At 38.0% G+C, this 27848-nt stretch overlaps 1 protein-coding gene across 4 annotated transcripts in view; it reads left to right on the top strand.

Annotated features, from left to right (window-relative positions):
- The window catches only part of FERMT2 (FERM domain containing kindlin 2), a 94206-nt gene that overhangs the window by 6226 nt on the left and 60132 nt on the right, over nt 1-27848 (top strand). For all 4 annotated transcript variants that reach the window (XM_019010054.4, XM_019010053.4, XM_019010052.4 and 1 more), the window contains exon 3: nt 25579-25812. In XM_019010054.4, the coding sequence (XP_018865599.1) occupies nt 25579-25812 (234 nt within the window). The remainder of the gene's footprint in view (nt 1-25578; nt 25813-27848) is intronic.

Genomic DNA, 27848 nt, shown 5'->3' with positions numbered 1-27848 from the left:
CTTTAGAAAGAAGTCCTTGCTTTAAAAGTGTGTCATGTTCTTGCCATATAATAATGAAAAAAGTTCATTTATGTTGGAGTTGCATGTTAGGATCAAGTTAGATTGTGAACTTAGCACATGTGACCAAAAAAAGAAATAGATTTTAATAAAGTTACCACTAAAAATCCCTTAACGTGATCATTAAGTATGGTATACGTTCATTGCATCTCACAGAAGTGGAAAATAGCTAGTTTTTCCTCTAGGAACTCCAAAAATAAGTTTCATTAGTTGAGCACCAGATGAAGAAGCTGGCTTACATTAGGGGCTTCGTTACACAAAAAAATACTTTAAGCACTGGGATTAGAGCTTGGCAAAATGCACACTGGGAAAGAGGCATACGTAACTGGACAGCTCCCTTATACCCTGGCTTAGTGCTCCCTGGGGAAGGTGTGTGCTTATTTGGTGGAATGGTGCCTATGCAGTTGAAATCCTCAGTTTTTCCCCTTGAGGGCTCACAGTTGAATTCATGGAAATTAATGCCTACATGATGCAACCTCATTGCATTCATAGTGAAATATATTAACATTATAAGAAGTTTTTTTTAAATCTTGGGGGTGGAGTAGGAAACAATGTTAAAATCTTATTAAAGTGAATTCAGTTTTGGTTAAATCTGATAGTAAGTTTACTCAGTGTTTAAAACACTGTTCATGATCCATAGGAAGTGAATTAAATTGTATCTGTTTCTTAGCAAATTTTAAGCTCTTTAAAAGTGGAGGCCAGTACTCAAGTTTTACTATAATCCTGTGGCAGCTAATAAAGTATGAGCTATTCCTTAGAGTGTGTGCTATTTGCTGCCTTTTGTTTTTGTTTTGCTGCTATGTTTTATACCCAGTTTTTTAAAGTAAAAACCTGTTTGTTTCCAACTAGTTAACTTATTTATAGAGATGCTAAAAATATGTTTATTCAATTACTTATAAAAGGCCTTGTTGGAAATGTCTAATCGCTATTGAAGAGAATGGAAAGAAAATATGTAAAATTTTACCTGTTATCTTTGGCTCTTAATTTTTAAAAATTTCAAACATCTAAGTTCAAGAGTAATTGAGTGAACACTGCGTAATCTTCATCTAGACACCAGTTAGTATTTTGCCATTTGAATTCTCTATACACACAAACATACACATGTTGGGGAGCAGTTGGACGAAGTTTCAGACTTACTCATAACCTTTGATGCCTAAATAAATATGTATCACCTAAGAACAAGAAACTTCTCTTGCATAATTAGAGTATAGTGATCACATTCAGGAAATTCAACATTGATTCACTTCTGTCATCTAATATGCATCCATTTTCAAAATTTGCCAGTTGTCCCAATAATGGCCTTTGTTTTTTTTCCCATCCAGAATCTCATTTCGCATTTAGTTGAAAGGGCCTCTCAATCTCCTTTGATATACAGAACAGCCAGCAAGTGTGGAGCTACAGGAGAGTATGTAATAAATGGCTTATTGATATTACATTAAGATACATGTAAAATGATAGTATCTGTTTGTAAACTTTATGGCCACCCTGTAGAACAGTTCCTCAGCCTTGGTCTTTCAAGACATTGTTTAACCTTTTTAAAAAAAGGTTCTTAGTATCAGTGCAAATTTCACTTCAGAGTGATTTTTTTTTCTTTTGAGACAGAGTTTTGCTCTTGTCACCCAGGCTGGAGTGCAGTGGCACGATTTCAGCCCACTGCAACCTCCGCCTCCCAAGTTCAAGTGATTCTCCTGCCTCAGCCTCCCAAGTAGCTGGGATTACAGGCACCTGCCGCCACACTAATTTTTGTATTTTTAGTAGAGATGGGATTTCACCATGTTGGCGAGGCTGGTCTTGAACTCCTGACTTCAGGCAATCCGCCCACCTCGGCCTCCCAAGGTGCTGGGATTACAGGCATCAGCCACCACGCCTGGCCAAGAGTGATATTTTTATAGGTTCTTTTTCACATACTTTATTTTTAAAATTTAGTTTACTTCTTAGCTTACTATTAAATAAGCTGTTAATAATAGTTTTAGACATCATTGGATGTAGGTTTCCGATAATGTCAGCTGTTCTCAGACTGTAGTAGGTGCTGATGGAGGCACAGATTATTAAGAAATAACAGGTTGCCTAGTGTGTCAGAAGATCTGGATTCAACTTCTGGCTCTGTCTGCTACTTTACTGGTTTGTATGACCTTTGGACAATGAATCCAACCTGAGTGGGTTTTGACTTCTATAAAATAGAAATTGAAAAAAATTTCCTTGGGGCGGGCGGGGGGGCTCACGCCTGTAATCCTAGCACTTTGGGAGGCCGAGGCAGGTGGCTCACGAGGTCAGGAGATCAAGACCATCGTGGCTAACACGATGAAACCCCGTCTCTACTGAAAATACAAAAAATTAGCTGGGGGTGGTGGCGGGCGCCTGTAGTCGCAGCTACTCGGGAGGCTGAGGCTGGAGAATGGCGTGAACCCAGAAGGTGGAGCTTGCAGTGAGCCGGGATCGCGCCACTGCACTCCAGCCTGGGTGACAGAGCGAGACTCCATCTCAAAAAAAAAAAAAAAAAAAGAAAGAAAAAGAAAAACATTTTCTCATAGGTTTTGGTGAGAATTAAATGAGATAATACATATATATTGATACTACATATATATATACTTTATATAAACTATTTGTGTTATACAAACGAGAGTGGCTACTTCTCTGTGGCATTGAGTCTCTGAGTATATGAAAGTAGGAAGGAAAAGAAGGAAAAGTAGGTTAAAATATAATCTAGTATATTTAATAAGTTCCAGCTTTACTGGTGGGGAATTGCACTCCTCAAAAAAAGCTTGGTTAGGGTTGCTTTCTGTTCCCACCCTCTAAACAACAAGAAAAAATAGCTGTCGTTTTACTTTCCTGCCAACTTCCAAACACACACCTGCCTCTGCAGTGTAAGAGAGCTATTTAAGTACCATTTTAATAAGATTTCTGAAATGCAGGGGACCCATAAGTGGATGATGGTATTCCAGGGATTTGAAAAATCTAAAACCATGAAAGCATCAGTAGTAAATTAATTCTCTACTTAATATATTCTATAAGAGCAGTGTTTTTAGTTCATTTATAGCAAAGGCACATGAAAACATTGGGCCTATTTAGAAACTAATGAAAGTAGTTTCAGAAAAAAGCTAATGTATGCAGTATTCCTATTTAAATAATTATTTTACTGACAAATTAATGCTTATGCCACGGAACATTTAAAAATGGTATATATGCCCAGTGAGAAGTAAACAAATACATCCGAAAGTGTATTTTTAAATAATTCTTTTATTTTGTAATTAAGAAGTCTGACTTCTGCACTTGGGTTTGTGGTTACAAATTCATATTCGTTATAATTCATTCTTTAACAAATTAGTTGCATAATTACTATATAATCGTTTTTCCTGTTAATTTTTTTTCTTATTGTCAGGCTCGTTGAGGTCTGATTGACATATAGTAAAATTTATGCTTCTTAGTATAATACTCTTGAGTTTTGACATGTAAAACTACCACAGTCAAGATAGAAAACTTTTACAATACTCCCAAAAGTTTCGTTTTTAACCATCTCATCGCCTCAAACCCAGATCCTAAAAACCACTGATAATTTGCCTTTTCTAGAATGGCCTGCAAATGGAACCATTCAGTTCTAGCTTTTTGAATCTGGTTTCTTTCACTAAGCATAATACATGTTAGCTTCATTCATGTGTTTGTATCAATAATTTTTTATTGCTGAGTAGTAGTCCATTGAATGGATTATTTCACAGTTTGTCCATTTAGCAATTGAAGGGCATTTGGGTTTCTCCCAGTTTTGGGAGATGATGAATAAGGCTGCTGTAAACATCCGTGTGAATGCATATTTTCATTTTTCTGGGGTAACTACCTAGGCATGGGATTGCTGGGTAGTATAGTAAGTATATGCTTGAAGTTAGAAGAAACTGCCAAACTTTTCCATAGTGGCCATGTCACTTTACCTTCCTGTCAGTATTGTATGAGAGTTTCAGTTGCTCTCAGGTCTCCCCTGCCCTTGTTACTGTCAGAATTTAGTGTCGTTTGTTTTAATTTTAGCCATTCTAATAAGTAAGTAGTACTATCTCATTGTGATTTTAATTTGCATTTCCATAATGACTAACCTACTGGCTAAGTCAGTTTTTCAATTTCTAGAATCTCAGTATAGATAACACAGAATAAACTATCATTTAAGTTTGTTCCTGTCTCTTTGGAATGTGTAATGTATTAGGATTCTTTGAAAATAGTTCTTCAAATGTGGTAACTCTAAAGTAGAAGATACATAAACAGTATCTGAAGATATCTAAATGTCTTTAAATATAAGATATCTACAGCCATACTCTTGTGGATTAAAGGGTCAGTATACAAATCCTGATCTATTTCCCTTCTTTGAGAATATTATGAATAATTAATTGTTCATAGTAACTCACCTAGAGTTACATAGTAAAACATTTTGAAAGTTAATTGAAAATGATGTCTTATGGTATTTTCTCTCAACTTCATTAATGCTGCTTGGAAGTGAATTCGCGTATATGAGAAAAAGAGATAAGCAGTAAATGATTAAAATTTGAGGTTTACGTTTTGATTTCCTTCCATGATTCAGGTTTCAGACTCAATTATCTGTCATTTAGATACATAAGGACCAGCCAGTGTCAGTGCATCTTTGGGGTGACCTTTCTACACATATCAAGGTTATTGAGCTGATAACCTCCAGCCCAGAGAAGGTGACATCTACTTTAGAATCGGAAGGGAGTCTTTTCTCAGATATTTAACTGTCTTATTTTTACATCATGTTGTAACTAAAAAATACATTAGGTATTTAAAAAATCAATTGTAATTTCAAAGCATCAGTGTAATGATGTTTTTGATGTCTTTTTCTTAATGGAACACTCAGGGTTATGAATAAAACACCAATAAAGTGCTAGCATTATTGATTGTAGATGAAGTTGTCTACTGGGTAAGTGCTTCCCAGCTTAATGTTCCTTAATGTAGTCCCTGGGTTCAGATCTAAGAATTTTATAACCTTTGAAATTAAAAATAACTTGAAAAAAGCAAATGATTCCTGTATCAATGTTAAAAGTCTTATGCAAGGTGGCAATGATTTCTGTTGCCAAGATGGAATGCCCTTGGTATGGAGCATAGACTGAGAGGCAGCCCACCCATGTCAGAATCCTGACTTGACCATATACTAGCTGTATGACCTTGGGCTGTGTGACCTGTCTGTGCCTCTGGTTCCTCATCTGGAAAATGAGGATAATAACAGTATCTTTGGATTATTATAAGGATTGTGTTAGTTAATACACATGAAGTATTTAGAATAGTTTTTGTAAATGTAGCTATGATGATAATTACAGTTCCAGCTATTTTAGTGTTTGTAGATTTTCTCCCTATGCTGAGCCAGATAAATAACAGTATTATAAAAGATTGAGAATGTGCCTTTTAAAAGGAAGCCAAATAGTTCTTTGGTTTTTTTTTTTTTTTTTTTTGAGACCATAGTCTCACTCTGTCGTCCAGGCTGGAGTGCAGTGATGTGCTTGCTGTCAGCTCACTGCAACCTTCACCTCCCAGGTTCAAGCAATTCTAGTGCCCCAGCCAGGGGCTGGGATTACAGGCACGCACCACCATGCCCTGCTAATTGTTGTATTTTTTTTTTTTTTTTTTTTTTTAGTAGAGATGGGGTTTCACCATGTTGGCCAGGCTGGTCTTGAATTCCTAACCTCAAGTGATCCACCCACATCTGCCTCCCAAAATGCTGGGATTACAGACGTGAGCCACCACACCCAGCCAGAAGCCAAATAGGTCTGACATACTCTTTACCATATTAGGAATTGATTTTAAGTTTATTGTGCTACTTTGCATCATTATTAGTAATACGATAAAGAATTAAAGTATGAAGATCATCTAGAAGCAGATTTTATGCTTCCACATATACAAAATTATAGACTCACTATGCTAAGATAGGGAGTGTTTCCATAAATTCAATATTCTGGTTAGACAAATACCTTCTTTAAAAAGTGAATTTTACAGCACTTAGGGAGGCCAAGATGGGCAGATCACTTGAGGCCAGAGTTGGAGACCAGCCCAGCCAACATGGCGAAACCCTGACTCTACTAAAAATACAAAAATTAGCTGGGTGTGGTGGTTCATGCCTATAGTCTCAGTTACTTGGGAGGCTGAGGCAGGAGAATCACTTGAACCTGGGAGGTGGAGGTTGCAGTGAGCCGAGATCGCACCACTGTACTCCAGCCTGGGTGACAGAGTGAGACTGTGTCTCAAAAAAAACTAAATAAGTGAACTTTGTTAGTGACTAAGAACTTACTCTAAGATGTGGCCAACTTATTGGTTACATATGACTTTGGGCAAGTTATTTTAACTTCTGATTATTTAATCTCACTTAGCTTTAGTTTACTTGTTTTGGGGGCTAATGTATTGACTAAATATGGTATTTAAAGGATTAACAATTCCTGATAATTAGTAGAATGACTATACTAAGAGCTCAATAAAATGTAATCTACAGTTATCCTTCAAATACCATGTAAACTTAAAATATAAATTTCAACTGTGGTTTTCAGTATTCTGATTGCTTTGTTTTCGTTTTATTTATGTAGTATTTAACCATAAACCCCTTCTTATTTAATCTCTTGCTGAAACCATTTTAAAAGATTTTCTTGCCTTTGTAAATTCTGTTTAGTGGTTGTGAAGTGTCCGAATACATTCCTTGAAGTCACTGACTGGGTTTGAATACCAGCTTCACTACTTACAAGCTTTGTGACCCTGTGCCACGTTATTTAACATCTTTGCAACTTAGTTTCCTTATAAGCAAAATAAGGGTAGTAATCTTACCACTTAGGGTTGTCGTAAGGATTAAATGCATACACATGTGTAAAGCACTTAGAGCAGTTCTTGGCACATAGTAAGTAGTAGTTAGACTAATAATTGTTTTATTGAGGATCCTTTTGGAATTTGGGCAGTAAATTTATTGAGGATCCTCAATGAGTTTGGGCGGTAAATTCCTTACAGAACTTAAAATAGCAAAGAAGGCCCTTAGGTGAGATGGGACATTGATGTGTAAACATTCCAGCATAGAGATGATTCTATACATTCATGCTCTATTTTTGGTAGGTTATAGAGGTATATAACATGAGACGTGTGGGAATATAAGGTACATGAACTGGACTGTAGTAGCAGCAACAAACATTTACGGAGAGCCAACTATTATATGGTGAGGCATAGTCCCGGCTCTCAATATGAGCAACTTGCTAGTAACAAAGTGAAACAAGAAAATCACTTTGAGTCAATGATCTGATTGAGAAGTGCCAAATAAGTAGCCCTTGAATACAGGAAGACAGAGATTTAGAGTCATGAGTAATAACTGGCCTTATTTAAAGAGAGACAGGGTGGAAAGTTAGGAAGAAAGGCATTCCAGGTTGGGGATTGCAGTGTTCATGGTGTATTATAGACTAGCTTAGAGAAATAGAAGAAAAGCTTATAGAGAAGAAAGACATAGGTAACTGTGAAATGATATTCTGTTATTCCTTAACTTATCCACTTAATATTTATAAATGAGAGCCTATTGGATGCCAGAGACTATACTACAAACTGGGGTGAACAAAATTAACTCATTCCTTACCCTCACTCTATTTGCAGTCGTAAGGTAAAGACAGTCTTTATTATTATCATTATTATTATTATTATTATTATTATTATTATTATTTTAAGACAGAGTCTTGCTTTGTTGCCCAGGTTAGAGTGCAGTGGCACGATCTAAGGTCACTGCAACCTCCACCTCCAGGGTTCAAGCAATTCTCGTGCCTCAGCCTCCTGAGTAGCTGGGATTACAGGCACGCACCACCATGCCTGGCTAATTTTTTTGTATTTTTTTTTAGTAGAGATGGGGTTTCACCATGTTGGCCAGGCTGGTCTCCAACTCCTGACCTCAGGTGATCCGCCCACCTCAGCCTCCCAGAGTGTTGGGATTACAAGCATGAGCCACTGCTCCCGACCTAAAGACAATCCTTAAATAGTAATTACTATAATGTAGTGAGTATTATGGTAATTGAAATAGTTATAGGATTCTGTACTGGGCAACTGGAACCTAGCATATAGGATAGGATTTGTGGAGGGAGGGAAATGACTTTTAAGCTGAGATCTGAGAGTAGGAATTAGCCAGGCAAAAAATGGGAGGAGATGTGGGTAAGGGATAGGATGACAGAACAACAGGCTGGGAAGAGGATGAGAATTCCCAGCATGGGAAGTGGAGCAAGGGAGTGTGGCCAGTTGAAGAACTGAAAGAAGTCTGGTGATGATGGGGGAGCAATCCTAGGGAACCAGTGGCTTGACATGAGGCTCAAGAAGAAATAATGCTAAAGTGCTTTCTGAACCAGGTTTAAAAGATTTAGCATTATCCCCAGAGCTGTGAGATGCCCATAAAAGACTTTAAATAGGGGGAGACATCAGATTTTTACACATTGGAAATTCATCAGTTTCATATAAAATAACTTGCAGATAAGGTGTAAGCAATGATAATCCTCTTGGATTTCCAGAAATAATTTTTCCAGTATACATTGAAGTTTTATATTAGAATTTGTTAATATTTTCTGAGATAAGCTTACAACGTAAAAGCCAATTAAATATTCTTACTAAATTGCTTTTCTTTTGAACTTTAGAATAGCTAGTGTCATTGATCACATTTAAAACACAAACACAACTAATACTTCTCTAAGTCCAATACTAACTGGTGAATTTTGTCCTGATGGTACTCTCTTAGAATTTGTCAGACCTTTTCATTGCTTGGACTCCGAGCCCTGTCTTCTAGGAATGAAGCCAGGTTGAACCAAATTAGCAGTAAGCCAGCCTTCAGGATTGGATAGAAAGTTACCCACCCTCTGGAAATGAATAATTGGCATACTTTCTGTTTGTGCATTCTGTAACTGCTTGCATGGCTTATGTGATCTGAAAAAACTTAACTGCTTTGAGTTAGTATGTCTTATAGTATCAGATAATAGATTGAAATTGATAGACATTATTTCAGATTCGTAACTTCTAAAGACTATTTGTAAACTTAGTTGATCTCTTTATTTTGAAGAGTGAATTCCCCAGTTTTCAACTAGCTATGTAGAAGAAATTGCAATTTGTCACTTTTCGTTAGAGGTTTAGTTTCTGTCTTAGTCTGCTTGGGCTGCCATAACAAATAACATATCCTGGGTGGCTTAAACAGTAAGCGCTTATTTCTCACAGTTCTGGAGGCTGCCAGATCTAAGATCAGGATGTCAGCATGGTTGGTTTCTAGTGAGGACCCTATTCCTGGTTTCCTCACATGGAGGGGGAAAGAAGGAGAGATAGGAAACCAGCTGTCTTCTGTCTCTTCTTCTAAGGATACCAGTTCCACCAGAAGCACTCCACCTCCATGACTTGATTTTCCTCCCCAAGGCCCCATCTTCAGATACCATCATATTGGGGATTAGGATTTCAACATATGAATTTGGGGGGACACAAACATTTAGTCCTTAGCAGTTTCTAAATGTTTCCCATAATTTGACACTGCCTCAGTTAGCCATTGGAGCCTTAATGTAAAATAATTTCCTTAACCTGAAATGGAATGGGGTACCTTAATTGAAATATGTTTGCAGTTTGAATAGTATATAAACTTTGAAGTTTACAGCTTCTGCTAGCAGATTAAAAACTTTTTTTTTAAAATGACATATCAGACATTTTTGAAAACAGCACTTTGGACAGTTGCAATTTGCACGTTTAGTTATTAAATAACACTAATTGTCTAACAACATGGCTCACATTTTAGTTGCCACCATACTTTATCTTTTAACTTTATACATTAACTAAGATGTAACTGCATAAAGTACAAAACTTGCTGGCTAACTCTTCAGTCCACAAAGCACTATGTAAATAACAGAAGCTCATCACAGTCAGTGACAAGTCATGTCACTTATTTCAAAGTCTATCTATGATTGGCCACTGTGCATACAGTTCACACACAGAAGTGTTAGTGTTGCCTCTCTGTCCCCCATGAGAAACTCATGATGTTTTACAAAAATGGATAATTGAAAGAGTTGACCAACAGAGATAAAACTGCAATGAATTAACAAAAAGTGATCATGAAATACTAGAAGTGATAGTTGAATCAAATATAAATGGAGTTAAAGAAGAAGTAGCTCACCATGGAAATGTGGATGCTTTCACCATTTGAAAGACTATAGATATACAGCCAAAGGAATTTAGTGAAGGTAAACTTGCATACATGGTACAAGTGGTATGACAAAAAGGATGAAGATGTCCCAGAGGAAGTGACACTAGCAAAAACTCTGCATACTGAAGGAGCTGTCAGAGATATTTCATGATACTGAAAGAGCAAAGGACAAAATGTTTTAAGTTGATCCAGACTTAGGAAGGAGTGTGACAGCTTGCCAAGGCATAAAAGATACTTGCTCCACATCGTAAGTTATATATTAGAAGACAAGCACTATTTAAGCTATTCTTGTTTTCACAAAGAAAAGTAACACTTCTCAATGTTTTTAATGTTTTAATTACAGTACACTAAATAAACACTAGTTTTGCTATTTTTTCCATTTCCGTATGTACATTTATAATCAACAGTAAGAGTTTTTAATGTTTAACATGAACTTTTATCTTGGAATTATAATTTTTCAATTGATTATTAAGATTGCTTTACATGCTGCCTGTATATTACAAATATTTGTATATTACAAGTAGTAGTTTATAAATATTTATTAGTTCTGGTCTCTGCTTTTGAGACACAGGATAAAAAAAGACTCTTAATCTAGTGGGGAAATTAGTTACATAAATGAATTATATCATTCAAAGTGCTAAGGTATACTTTGCTGCTTTGACAGGTGGGTCAGTGAAGATTCAGAGGTGGTAATATTTGAGCTGGTACTGGTGCATGATTTTGCCAGTTTGATAAAGGGGGAAAGGAAAAGGTGCCTATCAAGGAGATCTGAAACACCAGCTTGTTCCACAAACTAGGCCAGAACAAAAGCTGCATCTGGGTGTGGTAAGAGCTACTAGAAGAAGGCAATGTGGGGCAAAGATTTGTGGAACCTGTTAACGGATTATAAGATACTTCAGTAACAGACTTGGAAAGTTTTGGGGTTTTTTTCTTTTCCTTTTTTTTTTTTTTTTGTTTGAGACGGAGTTTTGCTCTTGTTGCCCAGGCTGGAGTGCAATGGCGCAATCTCGGCTCACCACAACCTCCACCTCCAGTGTTCAAGCAATTCTTCTGCTTCAGCCTCCCAAGTAGCTGGGATTACAGGCATGTGCCACCATGCCCGGCTAATTTTGTATGTTTAGTAGAGACGAGGTTTCTCCATGTTGGTCAGGCTGGTCTCGAACTCCCGACCTTAGGTGATTACCCCCCCACCTCAGCCTCCCAAAGTGCTGGGATTACAAGCGTGAGCCACTGTGCCTGGCCCAGACTTGGAAAGTTTTTAAGTGGACAAATAAACTGATCAAGTTTGCATTTTAAGAGACAACTCTGGATAGTGTTGTAGAAAGTGGTGTTACAGTAATTCAGGGTAGAGATGTTGGGGACCTGAACTAAGGCAATGTAAAAGGAAAGGAAGGAACAAATTCACAGCTGCTTAAGGGATAGACTCCGTAATACTTGGATGGAAAGAAAAGCTGAGGGAGAGGAAAAAGTAAAATACAACTTGTAGAGATATATATTATCTAATTTCAAAGATATAAGGATTAGATTACTATAATGACTGTTCTGTGATCTTGGTGTAGGCCTTTCCTTACTTTGCTGGATGGGGTGGGGCAGAAGTATAGGGAGGAAATATTTGTATGCTTCATCGCCAGTGTTTTTTTTTGTTCATTTCTTTGTTGTTTTACATTTTGTTGATGAATAATAACTCTATATGAGAGAATAAGATCCAGCAGAGTTCAAAAGTATATGTTGGGTATTCTTTTCCTGTTTTTCATGGTTGTGGAAACTCATATTATAAAAACTTAAGTTAGGTCCTGGATGATAGTGTTGTAGATTGCACTGTTGAGAATTCTTTTCCTCTAGAATACAGAGTAGTTTTAGAAGGGAGGGTTGTCCCTCTAGAAATAGATTAAGAGTAATTTAGGAATTCACTTCTGGTCTTTCTAGAATAATCTAATTACCAATGAACAGTCTTAAGGAAGAGAGGAATGACTCAGAAGTTATTCCAATTATTTTTGGACAGTAGAAGTCTTAATTTCTAGTATAAAACCAAAAGTGAGTACATTATTGTTATTATTTTTCTTAATTGCTTTTTTGCATTCATAGCCATTTGTGTTCTTTGGTTGTTTCAAAATCTGTTTAATTTTGCATATTAGTATATGCATTCTTCAAGTAGTTATATGGCTGCTAACCATAACCTTTTTGAGTTTGTCTGTGGTTGCCATTATTAAATCAGTGAAAGACATGCATAATAAAAATATTCCTTTATTTAATAATCTCTTTGCCTCCTTGTGGATGTTCTATCTTCTTTCTCCTAAATACCTATTTCCTTAAGAGATGTGCAGGATAATCATCAGGATTTTACTGTGAAATGTAAATGAGTCTTAACATTAGTCTTTTGTCCTCATATTCAACATACCCAGACTTGCTTCTCTTCTGCGTAACTTTATCTTAGCTAATGGCATGTTATTTAAGAGTGCCACCTCTGAAATCATACTCATCTAGAGTCAAATCCTAATTCCTACATATGCTAACTTTATGAACTTTGGCCAAGTTATGTAACTTCTCTGTCCTTTGGCTCCACCCCCCGTTTTCTCATCTATAAAACAAAGAGATTATAATAGTATTTACCTTTTAACATTTTTTTCTTTTTCTTTTTTGAGATGGCGTCTCGCTCTGTCGCCTAGGCTGGAGTGCAGTGGCACGATCTGGGCTCACTGCAACCTCTGCCTCCCAGGTTCAGGTGATTCTCCTGCCTTAGCCTCCCGAGTAGCTGGGACTACAGGCGTGTGCTACCACACCCAGCTAATTTTTTGTATTTTTAGTAGAGACAGGGTTTCACCGTGTTAGCCAGAATGGTCTCTATCTCCTGACCTCGTGATCCGCCTGTTTCATCCTCCCGGAGTTGCTGGGATTACAGGCGTGAGCCACCCCGCCCCTTTTAACATTTTTTGTGGGAATTAAATGAGAATGTGTTAAGTGCTTGGTACATACTAAATGTTCAGTAAACAAATCTTAGTGCTATTATTATCATCCATTTAATTATCAAGCTAGGAGCTTTCTAGCTTCCCCTCTTCACCTTCCAGCTGTCCTCTCTCATCTGAAATCAGTGTCCTTGAGACCCATGATTCTAGCTTAGACAACTCCCTCATATTTGCCTCCTTCTCTTCACCTTCTGCCTTATGTCAGGCCCTGCTCTCTAGAATATTGCGGTAAATTTTCTGCCAGACTCTAATTTATGCTTCATAATCAAATCAAAATTATGTTAATAAAACAATCTGAGAGCCTCCATTGTCTACAGGATGGTTTCTCTTAGCACATTTGAACTCCCACATCTTTTAAGACCCAGGTAAAAATGCCATGTTAACCTAATTAATCTTTCACGTTTAATGTTGGTTGCCTCTGTGACATTTTGTTCTTTTATATTTTTAGCTCATTTTACTTGTCTGTGTCTCTCACTTGGACTGTAAGTGCCACTGGGATGGTAATTCTTATTAATTTTTATTTTCCATTGCCCAACTTAGTGCCTGGCATATGATAGTTACTTGGAAAGTATTTATTAATTAGTGCATTGATTATACACCTGAAGAGCCACACTCTTCATCCATTTGCCTCCTCTTTCGCTTTTTAAAGGTCTGAGTGACTAAAGAGATCAGAACAGGAGGGGACATCCTAAAAGCAGGATGCCCCATGATCCCCAACTCTAAAATTGAAAGAGAAGTTTGGGAGGAGAAAGACCTAAAGGGGTCGAGAGTAAAGACAGTGTATGATTGAATACTGAGATTAATGTCTAGTGTCCTTTACATTTCAATCAATATTAGGGATAATATTATAAACATCGTTTTTACAAACTTAAGCATTAATTTTACTTATAGGCCCTGTCTTTACACATTATTGGCAATAGAGTCTCAGTAGAAACATCAGAAGAGTTTCAGGCATTGGAAAGGAAAGCAAGTTAAAAACTCTTCTATTGTCATCGTTTAGTAGAGAAAAGAAACGCAGGCCTAAGACAACAACAAATTGTATCTGGGAAACTGGAAATAGGTTAAATCTTGGTATTCTGGGAAAGATGACTAGGGAGTAGCCAGGTGCCCTACAATTTGATATTCCTCAGGAAGCCATTGTCTCCCTCACAACTTGGCAGCAGCATTCCCTTTCTTACCCCATCCAACTCACTCTCTGCAGGTGCCATTGCCTGCAGTTTTTCTTACTTCTCAAGTTGAAACATTCTGCAAAAGGCTTTATGATACAGTTGGTAAGGTAGAGTGTTGCTAGTCATATAGGTCAGGTTATTTTTGGTTGGGTAATTTATTGTATGATTTGGAACCTAACTATTTATGTAGTGTTTTTCTGTGATGAATCTGAATTCTCAGACTTACAAGTGGACTTTTGGAACATAAACACTTTGCACAATAGAGATTGTCTTGAGCAAAGAAATTCATTCTTTTTAGAAGATGTGAGAGAGAACAGGATGTCTGTTCAGTTTTATTTCCTTTTTCTAGGGGAATCTCTACCACTCTTCTAGTTAGTATTGAAGTATATTTTAATTCTGAAGTTGAAGATAAAATGGATTCTTCAGACATACAACTTGTATTAGTAAATTATAATTTTACTAATTATAAATTAGTAAAACTTGTATTTACTTTTATTGATGGTTTAAAAATAAGTTTCTTGTTGAGATTGTTTTGAGTAATGAGAGATCTTTAAAATTTTCAAAAGGAGGATTAATTCATTTGTTAAATATTTCTTGCCTGCCCAGCACTGTGCTAGGTGCTGAAAATACAATGGTAATCAAAATAGACATTGCCTTTGTCTTCTTAGACAGTTTATAATCTATTAGGAAAGAAAGATAGCACCCTCCTCCCCCACCCACCAACAACAAACAAAATGAATATAAATTTTGATCAGTGATATCACAGGATACTGAAATACAACAGTATGGAGGGACATAGGACATTGGAGGGCTAGGGTAGCTAAAAAAGGCTTCTCTAAGAATATGGAATTAATGCTAAAACCTGGAAGATGAGAGAGAGTTAGACATTCCAGAAGTGGAGTAGCATGTACAAGGGCACTGCGGCAGGAAAGAGCTTAGTTATATGATTCTTAGAACTAAAAAAGGCCAGTGTGGCTGGAGCAAAGGAAGAGTAGCGAGTAGCACAGGATAAATTTGGAGGAGTAGATAGGCCGTATTGTGTGGGGCTTTGTAGACTTGATACGGCATTTGGATTTTATTTAAGTGCAGTTAGAAGCAGTTGCAAAGGATTTTCAGCAGGGGAATGGCATGAAAGTGCTGAATAGATGACTCTGGCTGTTTTATGCAAAGTGCTGAATGGAATGAAGGAGACCAGTTAGGAGGCTGTGGCAGTAGTCAGTGCAAGAGATGATGGCAGCCTGAAATAGGGTGGTGCCAGTGGAGACTGGAGTGGAGATTTTTGGAAGTGGATTTGACAGTTTGCCGATAAATGTAAGGAATGAGGGAAAGCGAAAATCAATGACTTTCAGATTCCTAGCTTGAGCAACTGGGTTGATGGTTGGTGCTAATTAGTATAATAAGAGTAGGGATAAGAAAAAAATTGTGTTACATTTTAGATAAATTGAGTTATCTGTGGGACATCAAGAAGAGATGTGAGATAGGCAGTAGGGTGTATAGGCTGGCGGTCTGAGTAGAAGGTTGGGCTGCTGACACCAGTGACGAAAATAAGTGTCTTTTAAAGCCATGAGAATGGATGAGACACCTGGAGAGCCAACGTAAGGAAAGAAGCACGTGGTTCCTAGAAGATGGGAAGGGCAGCAGAGCGTAGGAGGTGGGATTGGCTTTAGATAGACAGGAAGAGACACTTTTTCATGTTAACACAAAGACAGGAGGCCCATCTGGGTACAAATTTAAGAAGGCTTATAGATGGTTTGGCGTGAAGGTGAAAGAGTTTGAATCTGATGGCTTCTGTGTTTTCTGCAGCAGAATCCATGGTTGTCTACTGAGAAGGAGGAGGATTCTCAGAAGTGTGAGAAGTTCGAAATACAGTGGTAGACAGAAAAAAAAATAGTAGGTTTCCCCAAGGGTGTCTTGGGCAGTCTGCCTGGCTATGAAATGAAAGAGGGAAAAGTCCTCTAAGTTTAATAGATGAGCAACTCAGTGGTATAGGTAAATGGTATGAGCAAGTAGCCTGAAAAGCAGGAGAAGGACGTTTTCTGGTCTGTTGAGTCTGCATGGCTTGCTTACAGTAGGTCAGAACCAGCTTCTTTAGTGGCTTTGTCACTAGAACACTGGGATTGTAGTGTTCTTTACCTCCAGTCAACTCTTGATTATGGTAATAGTTATATCTCATTTGGGGCTCAAGAGGATCCTAAAACAAAAGTAAACAGTACAGAGAATTACAGTATTAGCAGAGTACAAAAGTATATATTTATCAGAAATAAGTCACGTGCCCAGAAAAGTTATCTGTGCTTATAAGTCACAATGACATGTTGCCTTAGCAAAGATTATCTAATGTAAACTTTGCTTCTAGTTTATGGACATGTGAGAATACTAAACAAATTTTGCATTTCTTTCCTGAATTAGTACTTTAAAAATATGCAACTAGAAATTTATCCTCCCTAAAAGTAATATTTTAACCTCCTTTTCATTCCAAACTCTAAGTTGCTTACTTATTTTTAAGATGTGGTTACTTAAGGTAAGAAAAAGTAAGTTATTTGATCAACTTTCTTTTTTTTTTTAAAAGAATTACTTTGTTTTTCTCTTTAGTCTGACAACCTTATGGCATTAAATAAAGTCCAAGAGGTATTGGGCTGGTCTTTGTTTGGTCTCTGGTGGTTTAGATGAGGCAGAACTGAGTCTCCAGGAATCTGAATATTATCTCAAAAAGTTAGTAGCAGCCACTGTGCAAAGTTTGAAGGCCCAAGTCAAACCTGGGGCATGTCCATGGATGTGTGGTAAGGCATAGGCTCCAGCTCCCGTGCAGAAATAACAGGAGTGGGATTTGATCAACTTTCTATGCATCCTTGACCACCCAGAGTCAAGGGGTCCTCCCACCTCAGCCTCCAGGTAGCTAGGACCACAGGCACAGGCCACCATGCCTGGATTTTTTTTTTTTTTTTTTTTAATAGAGATGAGGTTTTGCTATGTTGCCCAGGCTGGCCTTGAACGCTTGGGCTCAAGCCACCCACCCACCTCAAACCTCCCAAAGTGTTGGGATTACAGGCGTGAGCCTGGCCAATAATTGCGTCTTAGTAGCCTGTATCAAAACAGTCAAGTAGGAATTGGTAATCTTATTAGGAAAACATTAAATAGGATGTTTTCAATAATGTCTCCCTTCTCTGCGCTCATATTTTCTAGAGTGTAAGCGAGCTGGAATTGCATAAAGTGGGGCATAATATTTTCTCTAGCAAAAAGCTTTGAAATATGTATTTTTTTCTTTTTTTTCTTTTTGGTGACTCATGGAGTGGGAGAGCACTGTGATACCAAAAGCTGTTTGGTAGACTAAGCAATATTTACTCAGCCTCTAATGATGAGAAACCCAAGCCTTCTGTTCCTTAGAATACACAGATGTTTATTTGTAAAGCAAGTGTACGACCACTTACTGAATTTGAGGAGCATTCTGTTACAGTTGAGGGAGGATATTTTTGTTGATTCAGTCAATGTTGTAGCAATTTGCAGTGTTAGTGATAGGAGTTTGAGTGTCTGTCAGATACTGTTATGTGCACGTGATACGGTGTGATGGGATCTGTTAAATAAGGGAGGAGGGAGACAGAAATAATTCTTTCCAGAATGCTGGCAAAATGTTTTGAAGAATTAACATATTTTACTAAAATTTATTATAGAAGTTAGAATTTTGCTAGGTATAGTAAACTATAAGTAGTTCTTGACTTAAAAGGATTACTAAACAAGCCAAATTTATAAGTAAATCATAAAATCCCTTTTCTTCCCCAGAGAAGGAAAACAAGTGATGGCTTCATAATAGTACAACTTTTTCCCCCCCACCTCCCACCCCCGAGCCTTTTTGAGAAAGCTTGTATTTGTGATGGGTTACTTCTGAAAGTTTAATGTCAAAATTTAAAATATAAGATATACTGAATAAAAGTTGGCCTGTACCTGGAGGATAACTGAAAATCATGACCTTGGAGAAATGGACTCTCAGAGCAAGTTTTTGAGCGTAGTCTATGCCTTGAATGGTTTTATAATGCAGATGAATGAATCTACTCCGGTGATGTTTGCTAACTTCTGGCCAAGTGCCAGGCTGAGAGTGTGTGTGTGTGTGTGTGTGTGTGTGTGTGTGTGTGTGTGTGTGTGTTGCATTTGGTCATCTAATGTTTGAAATACCAAGCCTGCCATTCTGGAAAGCAGAAATGTTTATTTAGAACATAGTCCAGAGTCTAGATTAGAACGTGTAAGGGAGTTCCTGTATGGAAAGTTTTCCAAAGCTTTAGTTTATGCAAATTCAGGGAATTTCAACAGTTATTTCATTATGGATTTTGATGCCACACAGAAAACTAAACCACTACTGTAGTGATCCAGTAGTATTTTCATTTGCTTGCCATTATTTATAAGTATTTGTAGATAACCATTTTCCTTTTAAAGTCATCATAATGTGTTCATGCTTCTACTCAGTCTTTAGCTAGAGGAAAGCTTCAATGTGTGTTGATGTCTGAAATCTGTTCTGCACATAGTGGGTTTTTCAAGTTACAGTTGCATAGTCTGTTATGATTTAACTTGCCACTTTAGAGACAAGCTGTGCCATAATACACTAGATAACCAAGTGCTTTCAAGAGTTACTGCATCTGTGCCGGGCGCGGTGGCTCGTGCCTGTAATCCCAGCACTTTGGGAGGCCAAGGGGGGTGGATCACTTGAGGTCAGGAATTCAAGACCAGCCTGGCCGACATAGTGAAACCCAGCCTCTACTAAAAATACAAAAATTAGCTGTACTGGGTGTGGTGGTGCCTGTCTGTAGTCCCAGCTACTCCAGAGGCTGAGGCAGGAGAATCACTTGAACCCGGGAAGTGGAGGTTGCAATGAGTTGAGATCACATCACTGCTCTCCAGCCTGGGCAACAGAGCAAGACTCCATCTCAAATGAAAAAAGAGTTACTGCATCGAGATAAACTACTTCACACACACACCTATATACACAATTTGTGCAGTTAAGTGCTTTTTTTTTTTTTTTTGAGACAGAGTCTTACTGTGTTGCCCAGGCTGGAGTGCAATGGCACAATCTTGGTTCACTGCAACCTCTGCCTCCTGGGTGCAAGCCATTCTCCTGCCTCAGCCTTCCCAAGTAGCTGGGAATGCAGGTGTGCACCAACAGGCCCAGCTAATTTTTGTATTTTTAGTAGAGATGGGGTTTCACCATATTGGCCAGGCTGGTCTCCAACTCCAACTTCTGACCTCAAGTGATTTGCCCACCTTGGCCTCCCAACATACTGGGATTACAGGTGTGAGCCACCGCTCCTGGCCTTTAAGTGCTTTTTGATGTGCAGTTAGTTTTTATGCTTGCCTGGGCAAATGCTTCTCAGTTGGTGTACCATCATTTTTCTCAGGATTTCCATCAGTGTATACAATTTGTTTTTGCTACTAATGAATAGAATAGGTATGTTCTTGTGATATTCTGAGTAGAGCCAATTGTGTGACTTGATATGGAGATACTGTTAGTTTCAAAATAAGATAGGTAGTGTGATATAAAGCCAGCACCAAAGAAAGAGCTAATTTTCTGGAAGTTGGGAAAACATTGCTTTGCCTGTTTGAGGGGGCTCAGTCAGGTCTTTAGAAAGTTTTGAAGTGATACTCTGCTGAAGGGCAAATTAGTGAATGATAATTATAAATAATTATAAATGATCTGAAATACGAAATCATTTCAGCCACTTTTAAAATAATGCTGTAATAGCTTTCCCTTTTTAAAAATGAAGCTAAAAATACTCCTTGGGTCTGCCATTTCCTTTCTATCTACCAGCTATTATTCTGTGTATTTACCAGCTATTATTCTATCTATTGATCGCTATTATTCTCCTTGCTGCGGTAAAATATCCAGGAAAAGTTTTCTGTATTTCTTATTTGTACTTCCTCACCTCCCAACCATTATAACTGAAATGGTTGTCATTTCCACTCTCACATTAACTTCTTGCACACTCTCTTGCAAGAGTGAACTCTTGCATACCCCCATCACCACACTTCTTCAAAATTATCAGTAATGATTTTGAAACAAATGACTCCTGCTTAAAACCATTTCCTAGACCCACAGAGATTCTGATATATTTGGTTTGAGAGGTGTCACCAAGATGGTGGAGTATCTGCCCATAAAAAAAATACAGACAGCTGTTCACAAACCAAAATAGCCCTAGTTTAGGGTGGGGCCAGGCATCAGTATTTTTTAAAAGCTGCTCAGATGATTCTAATGCCAATCAGGCAGAAAACTACTACTGCTCTAGGGCCTTATCTCATGCATAGTAACACCTAAACCATGCACTGTGACCTACAAGGCTCCTGCCTGGCTCTCTGATGCCACCTCCTGCTGATCTCCATTTCCTCTCCTCTAGCCACCTTGGTCTCCCTCAATGGTGCTGGAACTTTGTTTTGTTCATCATCATATCTCTAGCACTAGAACAGTGCCTTCTTGCACACAGTACATGTTCAACAGGTATTTGTTGAATTCACGAATTCAACACGTCTGATGTTCTTATTCTGTAGTAGTGATTACTCTGCAAGTAGTGCTGACTAGGTTGGTAGTGTGTTGAGTCTTCAGGAATGCTACTGAAAAGCCCAGTATTTGAACATAAGTCACAAGCCCCCACAGTCCAGCTTACCCATCTTCTAACACTGTCTTCTACTTTGCTGTCAGAACACCTACTTTTCTGTTTTTATCTTTTGCCATGAGTGGTATTGATACTTCTGATTTTTTTCTGGTCTCCTATTTCTGCTTTTATTTTGTGTAATTTTTTTTCTGTATTGTTACTCATCCACTAGTTTCTCTGGGTAAAAAAGACTAGTTTTACCAGCATTGCCAGTCAGTAAGAGAGCTTATTTTTTTTCTGTGGGTAAACAGACCACTCATAGGATGTCCAGTACGTAATCTTTGGATCCTATCCCCTTCTCTTGCTGGGTGCAGGTTGATAGCTCCTTTGATGAGAAACTGAGGTGGAATTCATGGGGGAGGGTCAGGTTTTAAAGGGAAGAATGAGTATCAGGGGAGATATATGTTTCTGAGGTCACAGTTGGAAGCCTAATTGATGGAAAATTGAGATTTTATTGTACCATTATCTAAGTGCAAGATAACACTGCTTACAGCAGGGGCCTGCAAAGTTTTCTTTTCTTTCTTTTTTCTTAAGTATAGATAGTAGGTATTTTGGGCTTTTGGGCTTTGTGGGCCACCATGCAGTCTGTGTCTAATGTTGTGGTGCAGAAGTAGTCATAGACAATGTGTGAACAGAGTAGTGTGGCTGTGTTTCATAAAAATGTTTATGGGCATTGAAATTTGAACTTTATATAAAATTATGTAAAATACTGTTCTTTGGATTCCCCCCCCGCCCCCCCCCCCACCAGTTAAAAATACAGTCAGGAGCCATGTAACAGTGTTTCAGTCAACTACAGCAGACTATACAACTGTGGTCCCATAAGATTAATAATACCTTATTTTTACTATACCTTTTCTATGCTTAGCTACACAAATATTTATCACTGTGTTGCAGTTGCCTACAGCATTCAGTACAGTAACATATGTACAGGTTTGTATCCTAGGATCAAGAGGCCATACCATATAGCCTAGGTGTGTAGTAGGCTATACTGTCTAGGTTTGTGAATACGCTCGTTGATGTTCACACAACAGTGAACTTGCCGAACATCGCATTTCTCAGATCTTATCCCCCTTGTTAAGTGACTCATGACTGTACAAAAACTGTTCTTAGCTAGTGAGCCATAAAAAGGCAGAAGGCAGGATTTGGTCCTTGGGCCATTCATAGTTTGCTAACCTCCAGCTTCACATTTATGTAGTTTTGACTTGGAAAGTCGAGTTCTTGACCAGTAGTCCTTTTCATACTTCACATTATAAAAACTCTTTAGATTTTGTGGTTGGTGGCACAGTACCTCTTTATTAGTGTCCATATGTAAATTTTGTACCCAAAAGCTCCTTATCACGTTGGTGTCTTTGCCCTCTATGTTTTAGCACCTACTCCGGGGCCACATTGTTTGAGCCTGTCTTTTATTATGTCTTTGCAGCATTGCTTCTGCCCTCCTTCTACAATAAAACAGCTGTTTTTTTTTTAATTTAATAAACATTCCTTTCAGGCTGTAACAGGTGCTATGGAGGCCCCCCTGTTTCACTGTAGTTCACTTGCACTCCTGGTGGGCAGATCCCCAACATGCTGACAAGCTCTTTTCCTTAGGTGCAGGGATCTCTGAGCTTGCTCTGCCTGAGTGCAGGGCAGCCAGCCCCATGCTGGCAGCCAAGAAGTGTTAAGAGTTTTTCATGTAATGGCCCCAGGAGTAACCCTTAACAAGGAAGTGGAGAGATACCTCATCTTTCTCCTCTGTGGGAGAGTTCTGAGGCATGCCCTGAAGGACTGAACTGCAGGTGCTCACAGCAGTGAGGAACCTCCAGTTGGCTTTTCTCCCCATTTCACTTTCACTGATCCCCTCAAGTGTGCTTCCTGGGATTTCCTTCCCACAAATAAGCTGCTTGCACCCAAGTTCTTAGGTCAGGGATGCCTTCTGAACCCAAGTGACATGTGCTGGTGGACTCATAGTGCTCTTACAGCTCTTTTTCTCCTTTCCTCCCCACGGGGAGTATATGATGGAGCTTCCTTAGTGGGTGACATTGACACTAGATGTGAGAAAGAAAGTATTACAGGTTGAATATTCCTTATCTGAAAGCTTGAGACCAGAGTGTTTCTGATCTTGAATTTTGAAATATTTGTATTGTACTTACCAGTTGAGCATTCCTAATCCAAAGATCTGAAATCTGAAATGTTCTAAAGTCTAAAACTTTTTTTTTTCCCTGTTTCTGAGCATTTTGGATTTCAGAGTTTCACATTAGGGAGGCTCAGGCTATATATACTACCTACCGATCATTCAGTTCAGCTCAACAGTAACTCTACTTGGTTACCAGCATTCTTTGCAGGTTATATTTTTCTGCCCTTAGTTTTCTGTTCCTGGAAAGAAAAGTAATATGTGATCAGTTATCTAACCTTGGTTGTCTTCTATAAGGTAGATCAGAATTTTCTGTTTCCAAAAGTTAGTTGGCAAATTCTGTGCTAGAAAGTAGGGTGTAGGGTATTATATACAATTAAGTATCACTATTAAGCAAGTAGTTATAAAATAGCAGTTACATGCATTCTTTTGCCAAACTTCAAATAACATGATTGGCAGGACTTTGCCAAAACCACAGATGTTGAAATTTCAAAATGGTAATACGATCACAAGTAGCTGTAGCCGTAATTCTCCCATTAAAGTACTTACTGATTAAAATAGGTTTTTAATGTCTGGAGAATTGAAAGTCTTTTTCTACCTGTGGCATGTTTCTTCCGTAATGAGAACTTCAGTTGTATCAAGTAAATTTCACCATTGTAGAAGGTGTTTCAGCCATATAATCAATGTGGAAATCTGATTTTTTATTTAGGGATAGACTAGTTATGTGTGTGTGTGTTTCAATTTCTAGATGAATACATACTTTTAAATGTCTTAAAGTTGATAAACTCTTTTTAAAGGTACGACTATATTAAAATGAGCTTTATCTCAGAAGCATGATAGTTTTAATTTTTATTTGCAAAAAATTATTCACTTTTTTTTTTTTTTTTCTTCTTGAGGTAGGATCTCACTCTGTCACCCAGGCTGGAGTACGGTGGTGCAATCACAGCTCACTGCAGCCTTGATCTACCTCCCAGGTTCAGTTAATCTTCCCACCTCAGCCACCTGAGTAGCAGGGACTACAGGCACATGTACCATGCCCAGCTAATTTTTTGTAGAGATGGGGTTTCACCACATTGTCCAGGCTGGTCTTGAATTCTTGGGCTCAAGCGATCTGCCCGCCTCAGCCTCCCAAAGTTTTGGGATTATAGGCGTGAGCCACTGTGCCCAGCATTCATATGTTTTTCCTTCCCCTGGAAGTTGTTGTTTTCCTTGAGACAGAGTCTCGCTCCCTTGCCCAGGCTGGAATGTAGTTTCACATCACAGCTCACTGCAACCTTGACCTTCTGGGCTCAAGTGATCCTCCTACCTCAGCATCCTGAGTAGCTGGGACTACAGGCACATGCCACCATGCCTGGCTAATTAAAAAAAAAAATTTGTAGAGATGGGACTTCACCAAGTTGCCTTGGCTGGTCTCGAACTCATGGGCTCAAGCGATCCTCCAGCCTCAGCCTCCCAAAGTTCTGGGATTACAGGCATGAGCCACCACGCTGGGCCTGTTCTTTTTGTGTGTGTTTTGTTTTGTTTTGTTTTTTGAAACATCACTTTCCCTTTTTTTGGCACTTAGTAAGTTTAACATACAGTTGATCCCAAAAGTCTTTACTTTGATTGCAGCTTTAAAAACCAACTTCCTATCCTAGTCATAAGTAAATAAATAACTAGTTGAAGTTGGATTTTACTGCTACAAGTTTATTGTTACGACCTGCCTTATCTGGGGGTAGCTAAATCTTGTGTAAATTACATTCTTTTCTTTATTTGGTTTCATTTAGTTGCATAAGGCTGTTAAATAGTTGAACAGATATTAATGTTTCCTGTTATACTTGTACCAAAACATGCTCAGAGAAAAATGTTGGGCAGTGTGACTTTAGATCCATTTTCGGGGATCTATTTGGGAGAGCACATGTGGCCAGAATGTAGTTTTTTATTTTTTATTTTTAGAGCTTTCTCTTAAGTTATAGTGTTTCTCATGGGTATTTTCCCTGTTCCTCCTCTTCACCTAGGATATTGGTCTCTGTCCACTTTGGTTCCCCATCTTTTCACCGCCCTTTATTCACCTTCACACATTTCTGCAACTTCATAAACCACAGTCTGTTCAGTTTCTCATCAGAATGTTATTGTCTATTCCTACAGGACGAGTTCCAAGCCCACCAACTCCTTGTCTTTGTTAATCCTTCCTATTCTAGCCCTCAGGATTCTGTTTTCTGAGAACAAGAGGGTACTTTCTCTGTCATCCATGTGTCCCATTTTGTAGTTGACTCAAACATTCTTAGTTGCCCTATATATTCTGCCTCAGCTGCCTTGTGTACTGGCTTTTCAGGACAGAGCGTGTTTTCTCAGCTGTTAATGTTTCTTTTGTACCTGTCACATAACAGTAACTTAGTAGTTAATTAATTATTGCTGTTAAATATCCAGTTATCTAGTTTTCTGCTTTTAATTTCTCAAAATCACCTTGGTGATTTTTAAGTGATTTGTTTGTTTATTGTTTGTTTTCTTATAGATGTAAAAAAAGATTGGTCTGACCATGCTCTCTGGTGGGAAAAGAAGAGAACTTGGCTTCTGAAGACACATTGGACCTTAGATAAGTATGGTATTCAGGCAGATGCTAAGCTTCAGTTCACCCCTCAGCACAAACTGCTCCGCCTGCAGCTTCCCAACATGAAGTATGTGAAGGTGAAAGTGAATTTCTCTGATAGAGTCTTCAAAGCTGTTTCTGACATCTGTAAGACTTTTAGTAAGTATTACATAAATTCTTCTTAAAATACGAGTTATGTGATGTACATATGACCGATGACTGACATAGCTTATCCCAAGGGATGGGGCATGGGCTGAACTATCTGTGTATATATGTATGTGTGTGAAATTTCTACTTCATTAAAGTTTTTATATTAAGATAAATGCTGGGTTAAGGTGGAACAGGAAGAACCTAGTAGAGATTCTTTCCTTACTAGAATTGTATCTGATATTTGTTATTTAATACTTTATTTTTATGGAGAGGTTAAAGGAACAGGCACTGTTTTCAGGGGAACATACATGGCTTTGCAATGTTTCCTTCACATAAGTCACTATTTGATTTTAGTGATTCAGGCAGATTGTGTCACTTCCTCCATTGAAGGCCTGACACAGCTCCTAAGGAAATGACTATGAGTGTTGTCTTCCTTCACCAGTCTACAATTTGAACATCTCTGTAGTATTTCTATTTATGCATTCTGAAATGAGATGTGGGTTACTTTGGCTGACCCAGTTATGTCATATGACAGGAAGTATTCAACCATCTGAGAAAATGTGAACTGCTGTCACTACCACTAGTGCAGAACTCTGCTGTATTTTTTCCTATTTGAGAAATTCTTGGTTAAAGATACATTTAGTGACTTCTCATATTTTAATTCCAAATAAAGAACTGCAGTTTTTTATTCATGTTAAAATTTTAAATTATACTAGTAATTTATAAATACACTCTGTTGTAAAAGAATCAATGAATATAGACATACATAGTAAGCTCCCTCTTCCCCTAAGTAATCGTTCTTGACAGTTTGGTGATTTTCTATGCATTTATTTATCCATACATATCGGATTTTTTTTAATAAATAGGAGCATTTTATATGTATTTTTTAAACTTAGTAATGTCTTAGAGATCTTTCTATGTGTTATACATTCTTTCAAGCTGTAATTCAGAGTATAGACGTACTATTAATTTACATCCAATTACTTCTTGGCCTTTTTGGCTAAGATCAAGTATAATTTATAACCACATTTCCCTGTTAATGATCAGTTAGATTGTTTCACTCTTAGAGCAAATGCTGCAACATTTTCAAATGTTTTAAATATTGCTGAAAACATTTGAAAATATTTTAGTTGGGCTAGCGCCAAAGTACCCAATCTTCCTTGCTGGTGTCAGCACCCACACTCACTGCTAGAGCCTGTGGGCAAATGCTGCTCCTGTGCAATGCCTCAAGCACTGACCTGTGGACAGTATGGAGGTGCTGAGACTACCTACATCTTAACCCAGAGCCCTGCCTGCTGCTTATGCTTGTAGGCTTGGAGCTTGGAGGAGTCTGAATCCTCACCCATTTCTTGTGTTTAGTTTGGGCTGTGGCTTCCCTTAAACCAATACCAACTTTTTTCTGTCTTCAAGAATCACTCTTTATTTACCCTCTTACTGTAGTTTCCTGTCTCCTAGCAATGTTATGGATGTTCATCTTCCCTCCCCGCCTACAATTTTTAAATATCTTTTGCTGTCATATCAGGGGATTTGGGATGTAGGAGGGGAGATACAGGTAGATTCACATTGCCTTTTTGATCTAATGCCCTTGAAATTTTTTTTTAAGTGAAACAGGGTTTTTATTATTATTATTAAAATAGAGAAAAGTACAAAGAATACCAAATTCCCATTATCTGGAATTAATAATTGTTGATATTTTGTCATTTTGTCAAATGACAAATATGACTTGAAGTCAAAGTAATACTGGTAAAATTCTTGAGTCTCATTATCCTAACTTCCCTTTACAAAGCAACTACTATCATAAGTTCAGTGTGTATCCAGTACTGTAAAATACACAGACACACACACACACACACACACACACACATCTCTGTGTGTATATATCCATAAACTGTATATGTTATTGCCATTACCACGTAGGTATTTTCTTACTAAGTTTTGTACGTGTGTGCAAGAATTTCTCTCGAGTATCCACCTAGAAGTAGAAGTAAAATTGCTGTTTTAAATATATAATTCATTTCAGAGTACTGTCAAATTGTCTCCCAGTT

Source organism: Gorilla gorilla, chromosome 15 (assembly GCF_029281585.2).
Source record: "Gorilla gorilla gorilla isolate KB3781 chromosome 15, NHGRI_mGorGor1-v2.1_pri, whole genome shotgun sequence".
NCBI lineage: Eukaryota > Metazoa > Chordata > Mammalia > Primates > Hominidae > Gorilla > Gorilla gorilla.
This window is presented reverse-complemented; position numbering and strand designations above follow the sequence as displayed.